The 16,979-nt window shown below is 27.0% G+C and overlaps 1 protein-coding gene across 1 annotated transcript in view; it reads right to left on the bottom strand.

Moving 5' to 3' along the window:
• Positions 1 to 515: 515 nt before the first annotated feature.
• The window catches only part of LOC114132032 (uncharacterized), a 133,667-nt gene continuing 117,203 nt past the window's right edge, over positions 516 to 16,979 (bottom strand). Inside the window, exon 5 of the mRNA XM_050207855.1 lies at positions 516 to 1,041. Coding sequence (XP_050063812.1) covers positions 936 to 1,041 — 106 coding nt within the window. The 3' untranslated portion in view covers positions 516 to 935. The remainder of the gene's footprint in view (positions 1,042 to 16,979) is intronic.

Genomic DNA, 16,979 nt, shown 5'->3' on the forward strand with positions numbered 1-16,979 from the left:
TTAAATATCTTTTATAATAGAAAATTATGTAAAACACAGTAATAAAAAAAATTAGCATGATAATAAATAAATCAAACGACGAAAAAATATGTAATTTGATTTAATTTCGATTGTGAAATAATATTATACAGGGCTTGATTTTTATTTATTATGAAATCTTAAAAATGATAACAATTACTGAACAATTTCTAACACTCACTTTCGTATTTTGAAATAATTTTCATACAGTAAAAATAGCTCTTCTAAAAATAACACATTATCTTACTCTTAACTGTTAATATATAAAAAAAGTGAACACGGAAATGATGTATTTCGACACAATTTTCGATATAAATCAATGTAACGCTTAAAAAATAATTACTGTACACGCGAGTAACTCGGAAAACCGTTTGCAGTCATGAGTGTCTTCTCGTTTTTAATCTAATTCAGACTTTTTTCTAACATTTTTTTTTTTTTTAATTTTAACTAATTTAATAATACGCGGGGAAAATTCGTATCCACAACGTTTGGGTACATCCGATCGTTTCGCTCGACGACGGTCGTACAATCACGACGGCGCGCGCATTGTTGAAACAATAAAACGGTAACGGAAAAAATGTTAAAAATAAGAAAGAACAAAAAAAAAAAACGACAACGGTCGTTCCGCGATCACCGGCCCCGGTCGACACGCACATAATAATTTTATTATCACTATAATTATTTTATTATTTTTTTACACAATAATCGTCATCGCCGCATCCGGAAAACACAATTTCCGGATCGTGCTAACAGGATCTGACCAACAGGCTGGGCCCGGGCGTGAGCCGATGGCCGACGGACGACGACTGCGGGTCGGGCGTGAACGTCGTCATGCTGATGGTCACGGAGCTGCTGGTCGTCGGCCGGGACGACAACAACGGTGGCTCGGCGGGACGATGTCCCGTGTACAGCTCTTGTCAGTCTGGGTCGTGATGGCAGTCCAGCCAGGCGATCGCGCCCACCGCTAACAGTACGAGGGACGTCAACGTCAGATGAACGATGGCCATCCAAAACAACGTAGAGCTGAAAAATTAACATCGACGTATCGTTAATGCGATCGTGATTGCGGTTTTGCGCAAACGCGCGTTTCACAAAATGCAGACGAGTAAATCATAAGATAATATAATATTATTATTACTGTTGTGTCACTCACACTACAGGTCAAGCTGGTTAAACGGCGGTACCTATGCCCAAACATAATATCGATAAATTACCTATATTATTGAAAAAAAAAAAAATATTTCGTATTTACTAAATTTAAATTTGCAAAATATTGCACGAAGGCGTGGTGTTGTCGTGAGCGATTTTTATTGTTCGCAAACGATTTGTAAATATTTACTGTTTTTGGTATTTGGAATTACCATAATAATATAATAATATTTCTATATCCTCATCTCTCATTTCGACTCTATATACCTAATCCTTTTCTGCGTGTTATTAAGTTATTTACAATTTTTAACTATAATATAGTAGTCGTCTGGTAGGTACTTTCAGGAGGTTTTATCCTGAGACGTATAATCAGTGGTATTACGCGCCGTATTAAATGAGTGAGGCGATTAATGTAAAACAGCGGAAATATTAAATTCTAGAAAACGGTAAAATTACGTTTAATGCTCTTTTTGTGACATGTAGTCGATGGATTCGGTTACAAATCGTTTTAAAGAAAAACACTTTGAAATAATATAATGACATTATAAAATAAAGCGTGAATAATTTGAAACGGAAACATTTGCGATTTTATGGATATAATATCAAACGTTGTTCAAAAAGATGATTAAATATATTAGACGTATACGTATATAAATCGATATAAAATATAAAAATAAACAAAGATTGTTCTAGATATTTCTGATATTAATATCAGCGATTGCCGATTGACTAAGTTTCAGCCTTTAGCACTTTCATAATATTATACATGTAGTGTTATTGAACAATTTTAACGTCAGAAAAAAACTTGAATTTCCGTTTAAGTGTTTATGTGACTGAAATATTACTACATAAAAATATGTATATCTATTTACCTATTTATGTGTATAAAAAACACATCTACACAAACCAAACGTTTATAGTTCCTGAACTGTGGATAAATCAGAAAAAATCGATGCATAGATCAGAGAGATATTTTAATAAATATTTTAACAAAATCAAAATTTTAAAATGCATATAAAATTACATGATGCTATTCTATTATCAAATAACAAAATAAAAATAAAGAACGTCATTTTTTTTTTTTAAGTACCTATTTAAACCTCCACTGTTTATTTTATATTAACAATGTATCATTTATCTCGTTATTTATAATTACAAATATGTGTAAATAATTTTATTTTGAAAATACATTTATTTTTTAACGATACGCAAGAGAACGCCACCAACCTATAAGTTTCTAAACAACCATTTAGCTTGAAAAAGAACCACTATTCAAGCTTCAGTAATGTACCATAGTTAAAAAACCAAATGAATATACGATATATAAAAAAATATTTGCTGTGTCGTAGGTTTTATATGTTTTTTATCATTAACATAAAAAAGTCATTAATGTTTGAAAATCAGTTATTATTATATTTTTGAGTTTAGGTTAGTTTATTTTTTTTAACAAAATAATGTAAAAACTATGACAGAAAATGATCTTTTATTTTTTGCTTATAAATTTAGTTTCTTAACCATGACTACACTTCTCTCCCTTTAATACAAATGTTGTAAGACTATTTTTCAAGTATTTGTTCTATTAATAAATAAAGGTCGGCCGAATGAACTCGAGTGCTTAAATATGTATATATATATATATATATATTTTTTTTTTTTTTGAATACTGATCATAAATACGAATTTAAACTATAATAATGTATGTTAGTGCGTGTGCGTACTCGTATACCGGTCGGGTGACAAATTATTTTACCGGTCGTTGACCCATTTAATATCTTCCACTTAAATGAGTGATAATATCACGACGTTCAGTAAATCGATAGAATATAATACGAGATAAATTTTTATCTTAACGGTTCATAATTATTAATAAATTTTATAAAATATAAAATTGTGAAATATTATTAATATTTTAATCAAATGTTGGTAAAATTATTTTTTAATTAGTTTCATACTTGCATTTTTACACGTACATTTGTCTTTCTATCGATTATTTTCTTTAATACTATAAAATAAAATAAACTTTTAATATCGATTTAATATTAATAATACGTGATAATGATATATTATTATACAGAAATACAGAATACTCACACTTCAGTATAATATCATAATAATATTATACGTATACTTGAAATAATTATGATGTGTAAGGCATGTGTAGTCAAGTAGGTATTAAATGGGAATATAGTTTGATTTAATACACGTATACTTACACCTGTGTCGCTCATAAAAAATTAATATATAGTGAGTTCATAGAAATCATGACAATATAGTATAATAATATAATCTTATTTGGAAATAGATAGAAATTATAATTTTAAAATCCGACGGGTCACGTGTCTCGTGAAATTATGTTTCGTTGTTTCAGACACAAAACGTTATTTGTAATGCGAACGGACAGTCGTGTCGTGTTGTGTACTGAGATTTCACTCATTCTTATATTATCACATATCTGCCTACAGACCAGCACGACAGTCGTTGGCCCCAACGATTATGAGGCCGCTGTTCTGCAGCGGAACAGTCGTCGTGGATGGGGAATCGTAGGCGCGAACGGACCGTCATCAAGGCGTTTTTTCGCGTCCCAACGGCCGTCCAAGAGGTAGGCAAACACGCATACGTAGATTATCCTTCCGGTCGAATGCTTATAAAACAAATACAATTATTATGACGTGAACTTTTTATCATACCACAATAATTCACCGGTTTAGACTACTGTAAACCGACCAGAAACTCGAAACACGTCTATAATCCACGGTCATCTGATGACAAGGGAGGTACCTAACACCTGCGGCTCTCAATCTGGAAACATCTACTCTGAATGCTATAAGCTCCGACTAGAAAGATAAAAAATACTATTCTTCATCCGCCCTTACGAAATTCTTAGTCTTAGTCAAGTCAATCGAGTAATTCAAATAGGTATTAAATACTATCAACTGTAATGCACCATACATTTTAAAACGATTGTATTTAATGTTTATGAGTTTAAAATTCATTATTTTGTCGATCCTACATTGCCCATCATTGTATTCGAGAATGTTCGCCTTTGTAATAATAAAAAAAAAATCATCGGCTTCTTTTAAAGTGATCACACATCGCGATTGACGCAAAAGAACCCTTAAAATGGCCAACATGCATTCTTGTCCCTTATGTAATATGATTAGAGTAGGTCAATTTTCAGACGTAATTTAAATACATTTCCAGAAAAGCTTGAAAATGGCCAAGAATATCAAACTATCCACGAGAATTAATTATACTATTTGTTAATTAATGACATCTTTCAACTTGATAGGTATTCAATTTTTTTGATCAAACACGATGTGCATTTTTTGTTTGTACACAGAGTAATTTCGTTAGAATGTACAATCAATGCTAGTATAGGTAACTATATTTATAATAAAATAATTTAATTTATTAAATTCAAATTGAATAATTTTTAAATCAAATACCTATTGTCGACTAGATGGGACACCATAACACTCCCTTCTTTCCTTCCTTTCTAATATACTAATGCCAAAGAATAAAAATATCCTTTGTCGAACATTTTAGACGTATTTGCGCATTATTAATCCGTATTTATAACACATGCACAACCGATTTTTTTTTGGCGATTTATTTATTCCAACGAAATATCCTGTTTTCAAAAAAGGTAAATTATATTGATTCTTATGGCTACTATTGATACAATTATATATTGCATCGATTCTATCATGTTTCATTTATGTCAAAACAATTACAAGTTCAGAGTTTTAAGCTACATAAAATGTTAATCAAACACCTATTAATAATCAATCTAACATATTATTCATTAATATTCATTATGTATTTACTAATATGTATTATACATTTATACGTGTAATATGATATATTACTTGTAAAGCATTTTGATACTTATTTATTCAAGATTCGATAAAAATATCGGAGGAATTTATACAGACCAGAGATGGTGAATCTGTGATGCACGCGCACTTTTTTATTGTCAAAATTCGTCAATTAATGTTAAATTTTGTTTACACTTTTTAAATTTAAAAAAGGTCATCAAATTAGTTGATACACAGAGAAAATAAAATCGAATAAAATTTTTTATTTGACATGCGGGCATAGAAAGGTTCGCCATCTAATTTAGACTGTCACTTTATTTTTTAATGAATATACTTAATTTATAAGTTTTAATGGATCAGTAAAATTAAATTTCAAATAAATTATAACTATAGTATCTACCTACAGCAAAGTCAATTTATTTTTTTTATAGTTATTTTGTTTAATCGGTTTTGGTGCCTACTATCTAACGTTTTTTTTTTTAATGTTGATTGTAGAATAATTAATTTTTGTTCACTACTTTATAAAGTAAATTAAATTTTAATTGTATGAAATCACTTATTAACAAAACATTCTTGTTTACCGTTTTATCGATAATGCATCATACTTTCAAGTGAAAACAAATAGTGACAGTTTCGACATCAAATAAATGTAAGTATTGGTTTTAGATAATATTATTTACAATGTTGTAATAGCATGAAATGCAATTCTAAAACTTTAACTTTGGCCAGGTTTTATGGAAATATTGCAGTATGCGTCGATAAGATATGAGGAAGTCATTTTTCTGAGGTGAGTGTTTAAAAAGTTAATTTAGTTCTTAATATGTTGTGCAAATATTGACACAATATTTATTTTGTACCTACCATAATTAAGCGATTTACGACTATGGGTATTGATATATTTTGTGAGTAATTCTGGTGGTGCAGTGTAACCAAGAAATAATCGTATTTTCTTACTTATGGTAGTCCCGTCGGCCAAATTATTTTGTGATGCTGATGAGATAATATAACGTCACACGCCTGCAACTCAACTTCTATGGTTGAAGTCATTATTGTTATAATATTCTGTTGACGGTTATTGTGTGTTGTTAATCCGCGAATATAGATACGTGCAACGTACCACGATGAACCATTATAATAATATAATATTTATAAGTCGACTAAAGTCTGACGGGGTTTATCGTTATGTTATATTTTCCACCGTCGGGTGAAGACGTTTTCAAAATATTTCATTTAAGTTACAATGTAACATTAATATGTCATCACATGGGCCTAATATCCTTGAATTTTTGTGACGAAAAAGCGAAAGTCGCTTAATTATATTATTAAAATATTAGTTACGTAAAATTGAGAACCGTGATTATTTGCATCGATCGTGAACCTACACTGCAGAAGTATTATAATTCATTGTCTCATTATAAACAAAACAATTTGCATTTTTTTTTTTTTTAATACAAAATTTATGTTTCGTTTACGCCATATTCTTGATACTACATATTATTTCACATCTGTCGGACGAGAAAAATAGCACATAGATAAGTACATACTGAACGGCTTCCCGTCTTTGATTCCCAAGCGATTGATGGTAGCTGTTTACTCTTTTTTTAACATGCCTTACACGAATATATGTTTTATTTTATTGCACAATGCGCGTAATATAAGTTATAAGTATACCTATGTTTAGAGCAATATTTTTTGAAATAACTCTTAGTTGACATGTCAAATGTGCGTATGACACATTTACTAATGCAAACGTGAGAGGGAGTTTTTTTTTAATATTTGTACTCACAATATCCAATGGCTTGTTTATGTGAATAATAGGTATACTATGTCCATATTACATAGGGTGGATTACAGTGTTTTTATATTTGTAAATTTTAAAGTATAATACAATGGCCAACCTGTATAATTAGATTAGATAGATTTTATTACATCATAATATCTCGTATTCGATTAAGTTCACGAAGGATTTCAACGATTTTCTTCTTATGTAATCGTTGAACTTAATATTGACAATACATTAATTATTTAATATTATATTAGTACCTACCTACTTATTATGAAAATGCTCTTGATTTAATACGTTAATAAAAACGAATGATTAAAAAATGACGGGAAAGAAGCTAATTCATTTATGTTTCTTTAAAATTAATTAAAATCACTGACTAGATTATGAAGATAATCTGACAAAATAAAAAAATCTTTGACTAATTTAACCTATTTTATCATTACGTTTTAACGTCATCTTCGTATAGAAATTAATTGATGTAAAGACCGATCGCCGTAAATTTTAATATAAGTAGACGAAGTGCTTTTATATGTATCATGTGATATTAATATTAAATAAATAATAACTCTACAACGAAAGATCAATTAATACAAAAGCACTTTATATAAACAATACGTTTGAATTTCGGTCGATAGGATAGGTACTCAGTGTTATTACCTATGTCATGTGAGATAGTAAATAAGTAGACAAGCTAATATGAATATTGGTTAGCTGATAACTTAAAGTCAGTCGAGTATAATAATTATACATAATATTATATTCGTTGAAATTATTAAGGTTAAACTATTTTAACAATTTAGCAATTCGTGGATTTTACATATTATATCAGAAGGGTGACTACATTATAACAGAAAAATAAAGCGTTTTTCTATTATATTTAAATAATGCTTTATCAAAACCATATTATATTCAGTAATCTAAATATTAAACTTGGCAAATAGTTAAAAACTTAATAGAAATCAGATACACGCTGTGTCCGTGCATCTCATCGAATTCAATTATTATTATTTAGCTGTTTTCGTTTAAATATGTATTTATTCATGGCCATCCTTGGTTAGGTTTTATAATTACCAGAGTCCAAGAAAAATTGTGAAAAAGTTATTGAATCGTGTTGATTGATCGGATTTCAAAATATTTCGATAAATATTATAGTGTTAATTTTGTTATGGAATTATTATTCCAATAAGTCATTTAATTTGAACCATATAATATTATGTATTTTATTTATACAGTTGTCCACACCATTAATTTATTTTTGAACCGTTTCGACTATTTCGCAAACCATAGTGGGTAAATTTTATTTTTTTATGTTTTGAATGGTAAATGTAAATACATAAAATTAATGACAATTTATATTATATAAATCACATTATTAATCTTACAAATTATACAATGTTGTTTATTTGTTGCTATTTTCGTTATTTATGAACAATTTCTCTTTAGTATCTAAATAAAATTATGGCCATGAAAATCATATATAATTTCTAACTATTTTGGTACCATACTGTCTTTTGATTCGTGTTTCAGTATGTTTGTGTTGGGAAACATAAACTATTGAAAAAAAACTATCATTTATTAATCGTTATTTGACCAGTATATTATTTATATAATTTTAATTAATTAATAATTTTAAGAAAGTTAAATGCAATTCAATATTTATAAAAAAAGAATTTTATTTTTAAACAGCTATTATAATATCTTATGACTACAAAAGAATCAAGTTAGAAAATTACTGGGAATTTTTTACTTTCATCTCCCTTCCACAAAACTAACTACTTCCAATTAAATACCACCATTTAAGTTGAAAACCAAAGCGTTTTATTTTGTCACAAAAAGTGATGATAAACAAAATAAAAAAATACCCCTCATTGTATTATCAATTTTCGTCGTTCCGCTCATAATTCAAAATATCCCATCTTTGACACTTTGAATAAAGTTATTTTATTACATTTAAAAACAAATGTAAAAAAGATGCAAGTATAAGATGTAATTATTAAAAATTAGAGACGACTTCGGTGCAAAGCGATAGAAATTGAATAGCTACCTATTTACTTTTTTTTCATTAGTATACTTTGAAACGTGCGCAATCAATACTAAAAAAATAAATTTCTATCTCGTTATTAAAAAAAAAAACCGCGGTAACCAATTCACGTTTGTACTTTGATATCATTCAGTGTGGCGTGAATGCATAAATAAAATTCCACTTTTGAATACCAATATTATTAAAATAAATTAAAAAAGTCAGTGGATGACCAATTTGTGGTACAGTTTAAAACTTGAATATTTTAGTGAACGTGTTCTTTGGATCTATTATACAAATATGTTAGGTAGCTTCATGTTTTAACAAAATCAGATAAAAAAATTGTAGGAAATTTAATATGAAAATAAACACACGAAATTAATTATAATTAATAATAAATAAATAATTTATCAAGCTTCTAGTCGGTACAGTGACTGAGATTAAAACGTAAAAATTAAGCTACACGGTTTTTGTAACTAATAATTTATACCTATAGTTACCTACATTATACCTTTGTACCCTAACATTTGTTGTTATTTTAAAATATTAAGCTAAGAAAGTCTTGGAATATTCATTCCAAGACTTTCTTAGCTATAAGTTATTCTACAACCACCGTATTGAACATAATTCTAGATTAAAAGTTTATGACATTTGCATGCATATTACAAATAATGATTTAAAGCTATAAACTATCTTAAGAACATTTTAACGATAATAAACGAGTAACTTATTTTTTTAAAGAACAAAAATAAAACTTTGCTGATTTAAAAACCATGTAACGATTATTTTTCAGTTTAAATTATTTTATTATTAAGTTTATTTAAATAAATACACTATAATTTATGGTATTGCTTTTACACTTATTTAAACTATTATTATTATATTTTATTCGAATATTATTTTCTTTTTAAAAATTATACTAAATGTATTGTTTTATTGCAATATTATTTGAGTATAATAATTATTAAGTATATTGTTTTATTGTATTTGAATTTTGTTTACAATTGTAAATGTTTATATTTGGTACGAATAGAGTATTCAATCGAATCTTTTTGTAGTTTACGATTTAAATAACTTGCAATGTATTATGTTATTACTTTTTTTTTTAAATAAATCATTTTCTAGAACTAAGTTGATAATATAAAAGATAATTTCTAAAAATTTTTTAGACATTTTTAGGAAGTTTTTAATGTTTTCAAAGTTTTGTACAATTTATGATTATAACTTTCATGAAGTGTAGTTTTGTCTTTTTTTTTTAACTATTATTTATAATTTTTTAATTACCTTGGTTCAAGTCATTAAGATTAATATTTTAAATTGTATTATTTAAAGAGTAATACATATATTCTGCAATTTTATTTTAGTACTCAATTTATTATATAGGTACAAATTATTAATATAAATTAGTGATTAATATTGATTAATTTCTTAAAAATAGTATTAAAATAGTTATTTCTATATATTTGAAATACATATTAATATGTATAGCTTAGGTATTATATTATAATACATATTACGTCTAATACGATTTTATTGAATTAATAATATCGTTTGAAAAATTATAAAAATATTAATAATCAAATTAAAAAGTAATATACTATAATGCATTGTGTTAAATTAATATTCTCCCGTCTTAAAAATTCTAATTTATAATGTAAATCTATTTTCAATATTTAGATTACAATATTATGTACTCATCATATTATAATATGTTTTATAAATACGTAAACTAGCTATGATGGATCATTTTTTTCTTTTGCTTAAGTTTATATAAATGTTAATAGACTTTTCTATTTTACACTTAAAATATTGAATATAACATGACTATTAAAAATGTATACATTTTAAATTAAATTAAGTAAGAACAACTTACTAGGGTTATATATATTTGTACAAAACATTAACAAACTAGTTACGTCATACCGTCTTTAAAATATATTAGCATGTTAATGCTATTTGATTCTACTATATGTTTCAATAAATAATAAATAATTAATAAGTTTAAATATTAATAAAATTAAATATTTACATTGAAAAATGCATAAAGAAGATAATGTAATTAATATTTTTAAAAAAGTTTTATTTTTGACAAGGCAATGCGAATTGTTTTTTTTTTTCATTTTTATATTTATCTACGCAGCTTATAGGTACCTAAATATAATATCAAGTGTATAAACATTAGATTTAATACAAAAAAAGGGTATTTCTGTAATGTCTTTATTATCGTGGTATTGTAAGTATTTCAACGAATAGTTTTTCACATCCATTAAATTGTAATGTGATTAAATGATGTATCAAGTGGTCATTGAGGTTGAACTACACAAAGAATTATATTTAATATGTTATAGGTTGTTTTTTTAAGAGTGATACTATTTATATAATTTGATATAATAATTTAATACAAAAATTAATATTTTATAATTTTATTGAAACGATTATTACGACAAAATAATATAGTAAGATAGAAAAAACAAGTTATTTAATTTATAGCCAATCGTACAGCTTAAAGCTTAACCTAAGCTTAACTACCTACATGTATTCGTATTGTATGTATTATTCAGCTGTTACTTACTTAGTGTAATAGTAACATAACCATGAAAATATACTTCATAAGAAAACACTCTTAGTGTGGGAAAGGCTATTGTAAATACACAATTGAATTTTAGTATTGTTATTATCGAGTTCGTAATTGTGCGTATTTTACAAAATAGGAAAATTAAATTTGGTAATAATTACTAATATGACCATACGTATATAGACTATATTATGTAGAAACGATAGAATATTATACCTAATTTTCATTATGACGGATTGTTAGACCTACGGGATTAAAATGTTTATTTTCTGCTCGAATCAAAGTTTTAAAATTAAAAACACCATTTATGGATAAAATAGTGTACTAAAATAATTTAATTCACTTTCTGAATTGTTCAGAGCATACATTTTTATACACAGATCCTTGGGCTATGCATAATACGTGTTTAGTATAATCCTATATGTTTATAACAACAATGTTTTACACAATGCCTTTGCTAATAAAGATATATTATTAATGTAAACAATATGATGATAATTAAATGTAAGTACATATACAATTGATAAAAACAATTAGGAACCCAAAATGAAGTCTAATTTTAACATTGAAAATCTTAAACGTTTTTCTATTTCAATGGTTTTTATTATGTTTTGGGACATAACTCAAAAAATATTAAAATATCGATAAAATCTCAATAGCGTGATTTTAAATACTAGCTCTACTTTTAATCATTTTCAAATGTGAATATTATGCAATGATTGCTTTTTCAATTCATAAGAATAAAACCCTAGTACCTTGAGCCCGGGTTTCATAATATGAAATTGGAAATGTTTTAACGTTTGTTTCAAAAAAAAAATATAGAATAAAGAATTATTTACTGCATAGAAATATCAAATAAATACTAATACCACCAAACACTTACGGTTTAGTAAAAAACAATTATCAGTACATAATATTGATTATTCTTATAAATCATGATTACTGAAATACAGAAATGTGTTAATGAAAAAATTTTATGTAAAGGCGTATCCACAAAAATAAATAATAAACTAATAATAAATCACATTACAATATATAAAAACATTATTTAATTGTTCAGTTTTTTATACATTATTTTGTTGTTATGCCCTTATTTTAATATTAATATGTTAGTTACATAAAAATAGTTTTTTTTTTTAAATTGTACCTCTTGATAACGTTTTGAAATTAATTACATTTTCGAAATACAATGCTTTTATCACAATAATTGGGAAATTAATTTTTAATAACTACAGTATATAACTATGTATAATAAAATAAAGTTTGTAATTAGTATATATCAATCAGTACATGTATATTGTATATATTTGTATATTATATTTTATTTCGTTGAAATTTAGATAATATTTAAACAAAAGCATAATACTATTTCAGGCTTTAGTTGGAAATTTGTTATATATATTATTATAATCCATAATACATAAAAGTTTAAGAAGAATATATTATTACTATACCTTATTGCGAAACCAATTAACGTATATTATGTTTTATGAAAATGTATAATAATATGATTGTAATATAAATAATAAAAATGGTTTTTTTTTTTTTAATATCTCGTAATATCCTCGTAACATCTAAATAAAACTATTATTGTGTCTAACAATTATTTTATTTTATTTTATTTTATTTTAACATATAAAAAGATAGTGATTTGAATATTTGATTATGACCATAACGCCGAGTTGTAAAAACGCACACACTTTTTAGTAGGTAACTATTTTATATTGTGTTCGTATTTAATAATTATGCTACACACATAAAATAAAATTGCAGAATTTTCACATTAAAATAAAAGTAGACCTGTACAAAATTAATTTAATATTAAATTTGTAAACATCTGCAGCTAACTTATATATTTGCCAAGTAGGTTAATAAGTTTATATTAGCAAACAACTTTATGGAGTTTATAATTTCATAAAAAGCCTGCTAAAATATTATTTTCGTTAATAGGTATGTAATACATTTGAACGTGTAGGTTAGTTTAAACAGTGTACAAAAAGTATCTCACTTGTAATCTCATAATGATGATTTAAAATTTTATATTACAGTTATAAGGTAAAGTATTATTATTTATATTAAATGTATGTAGTGATATAGTAAATAACTTGTCTAGAATCTACTTTAAATTACATTTAATGTAAATTATTTTACCCAAGTTTTTATTTTAATATTTAATATTATAATATAACAATTTCATTTTGTAATAAAACTGTTTATATTATAAAATGTTAATATGTATATAGATACACTATGTTTTAGATACAATAAAATTATATCACAATCTCTTTTTATTAAACGAATCATTGTGTGTTTCATCATCACATATTTTTGTGCAACAAAAGTTAAAAAATAAAAATAAAAAGTATAACAAGAAGTAAGAACAGATTTCTAGAAAATATTTTACTTAAAATACCTACTACTTCAACAAAACCAAAGCAATGTTGAATAGTTTTAGTGTTTAAGACTTTAAGTTATTGCTTTTTGAAACTACATAACAAGCCAACTTGAAAAATATACGCAATGTTCTCTAAAGTATGCGAGTTAAACTCTTATCAAATTATTCACAACGCGTGTAGATATGTTGTATATAATAATCACGAGACATACAACTGTACATATTATTATATGGTTATGATGACGTTTTGACACTTATTTTAAAAACACCGTCCTGACATATAATAATTGCTCTAAGGTGAAAATACACCGATTTATGAATAGAAATACCATTTTTTTTCTCTCGGTGATTTCTATGTGTAATTTATTATAATGAGTTGGACGACGACCGGATGCGAAATGTTCGACAATGGCACATGCGAGTCCGGCATACGTGAAATACGGCAATTGGTAAATGGCCGTGAAGGGACTCTCTCCGATCGTTAGTCATCCGGCGGTTGCGTGGGTGTGGTAGCACGAATTGTAAAATCGAGGGGGGAAAGTGAGAAAAGTCGGAGATGGTGCCATTGAATTTATCGCGCGCGATTAAAGACGGCCCGGATGGCTGTTTGATCGGTGTGGATGGGGCGCGGGGTTATCAGTCGAGTGTAGTCCGTCCGGAGAAAAACGCAAGCGTATCCAACAGAGAAATTAAAAGCTCTCTCGCGATGCAGACGATTACTCTGAATAGACAAGGACAACGGGGAAGATTAACTCTACTCAAAATCCGTGCCTCGGCGGTTGCCCAACGCCGCTCGTTTTTGGACGACGAGAGATGTAAAGTCGGTTTGGGTTTGGGATCGTGATTAGAATACCGAAAACCGAGGGCGAGAGCTCACAAGAAAATACACGGTTTGCAAAAAATTATATATATACAAATAAAAACTTAGCCCCATGCGTATAACGTGCATTCAGTGACTGTGTGTATATACCGCAGGGATTTAACAAATTTCGCCTAGCCCGTGGGCTAAATGCGACTTTTATCGCATGCACGTCATACGGACGCCGCCAAAAAAGTGACCCTACGTCAGAGATATATGGACGGGAGAAAGAACCGTTTTGTGTTATGTTAACGGACCTTTTTTTTAACGAGTTCAATAGTGCTACAATAATATTATAATACAAATGTGAGCGTTGTACAAGTGGGCGCGAAGTTTTACGTCATACCTAGGGTGTGAGGAACTTGAATAAGCAATTTTCTACAATAAATATTAAATATTATGGTAAATTATTGCATTTTATCACAGCTTGTATAGAAATAACAATAAGATACAGCATTGTGGGTCTCAATCTTTTTAGGGCCACAATTCAATTTTTTCTTTAAAAATCCATCGTCACCCACATGAGTGTACTTTTACAGAGCCAATAAATAAGTAGCTTTAAAAATTCAAAGTTATTACTTTTATAATACTTATTTATACAATTATACTTTATAGGTTTATAATTATTATAGTTTTTTTTTAAATGTGTTTGGAATAATGAGTAGTATGTGAATTAGTGTATGCTTGTTTCTTGCTGTGGTTCATAACAACACATTGCACAGTTTAATATATCATAAACATATCATAGAATCTATATATAGCTTAAAAAATATTTCCTGACTCACTAAAAATGGACTTGTGACTTGCCAGTGGATCGTAACCCAAAGTTTGAGGAACGCTGCAATATAGATTCTGAAAATAGATTTGAATTTTTCCTTACGTCATTGAATAATTTGTTAATCGTAAATAATTATTTTTTAGAATTCATTTGGTGATTTGTTAATAGCGCAGATGCGTAATCGTTTAATTTCCCTTACCAAATATGGGTCAATCAAACAGTTATATTCTGGGAAAATTCATCGATGAGAAGAGGTTATACTGAATTCAGAACACCAAGAAACGCTCAAACATATAATACCATGCCAAATCTACTGCGGACTTTCGCATAGAAATAAAAAAAATAAAAACACGTCTAATAAATCGAAAAATAATTCGTTTAAAATCCTTTAAATTGTGATTACAGCATTTTTTAATGCTTCCAATCATTGGTCGTATTGGTGCCTGCATGCAAAGTGTTTTATTTTACCTCTACCAACACGTTTTTATATTTCATAACATTTTTTCTTTGCACCCAATTTTTAACACGCGATAATTACAAACACATTTAAGAACTGTAGACTATATCAAAGTGGTTTTTTCAACGAACCCGATTAAAGATAACATACCCGTGTAATTCTAAATTATGTTTTTTGTACCTATGCATGAAAAACTGTTATGGGTTACATACCTATATAAAAACATCGTTTGAGTAGGTAAAAACATATAAATTGACATAATTTAAGTGCACACGAACTCAAGTTTTACCGTGTAAAAATAATACATAAATCAACGCCACTATACTCATTACTCGTGTATCAGTCATATATATATATAATCATGAAATTGACTTCCTTTCCGCACAAAAAACTTTATTTAGCCAAACTCTACTGCCACATTTACGAAGTTTCGTGTTTGGTCTTAAAATACAATACCAAATATATTTCATCTCTTGAATGTTACTTGGTTTATATTTTTCTTAAATTTTTAATGTTTTATTCTCTTAGCCATAAGTCCTCAGGAGAAATAAATGCCTCATAATGGTTATTTTTAATGAACAATTCAAATTCAGAGACAGTTTGCATCGTTAAATTTTGATAATATTTGGTGTTTTGCACGTTGGAGTAATAAAAGATATCTTTTTTATTGTAAAAGTGTAGAAATATTACAATTGTAACTAAATTTACATTCGAATGTTTTTTTTACCGTTTCATTGCATTTATAAATAATATTAAAAATAATTTTAATTTTAATGAAAGCAGAAAATAATGAATTATAAAAAGTTCTTGAAAAATTAATTTAAATAACTATATGTAATTTTAAACGACGTATAAAACCATAATACGGGAATAAAAATAAAATGTTAAATAATTGATCACCGAAGTTATTATTTTTGAATAAATCGTCTAAACTATAAATAATAATTTGGTTTTATAATATAACATACATATTTAAGTGATAAATAAATATATTATAATTTATTTTATTTATCTATGTATTAAATATTTAGTTTGTTATTCTCGATTATAGCGTTCATACTATTAAAAAAATGTATACATATATTTTAATAACCATAAAGGTAGATATTTACATTTTTATTTAA

The sequence above is a fragment of the Aphis gossypii genome, chromosome 1, assembly GCF_020184175.1.
Source record: "Aphis gossypii isolate Hap1 chromosome 1, ASM2018417v2, whole genome shotgun sequence".
NCBI lineage: Eukaryota > Metazoa > Arthropoda > Insecta > Hemiptera > Aphididae > Aphis > Aphis gossypii.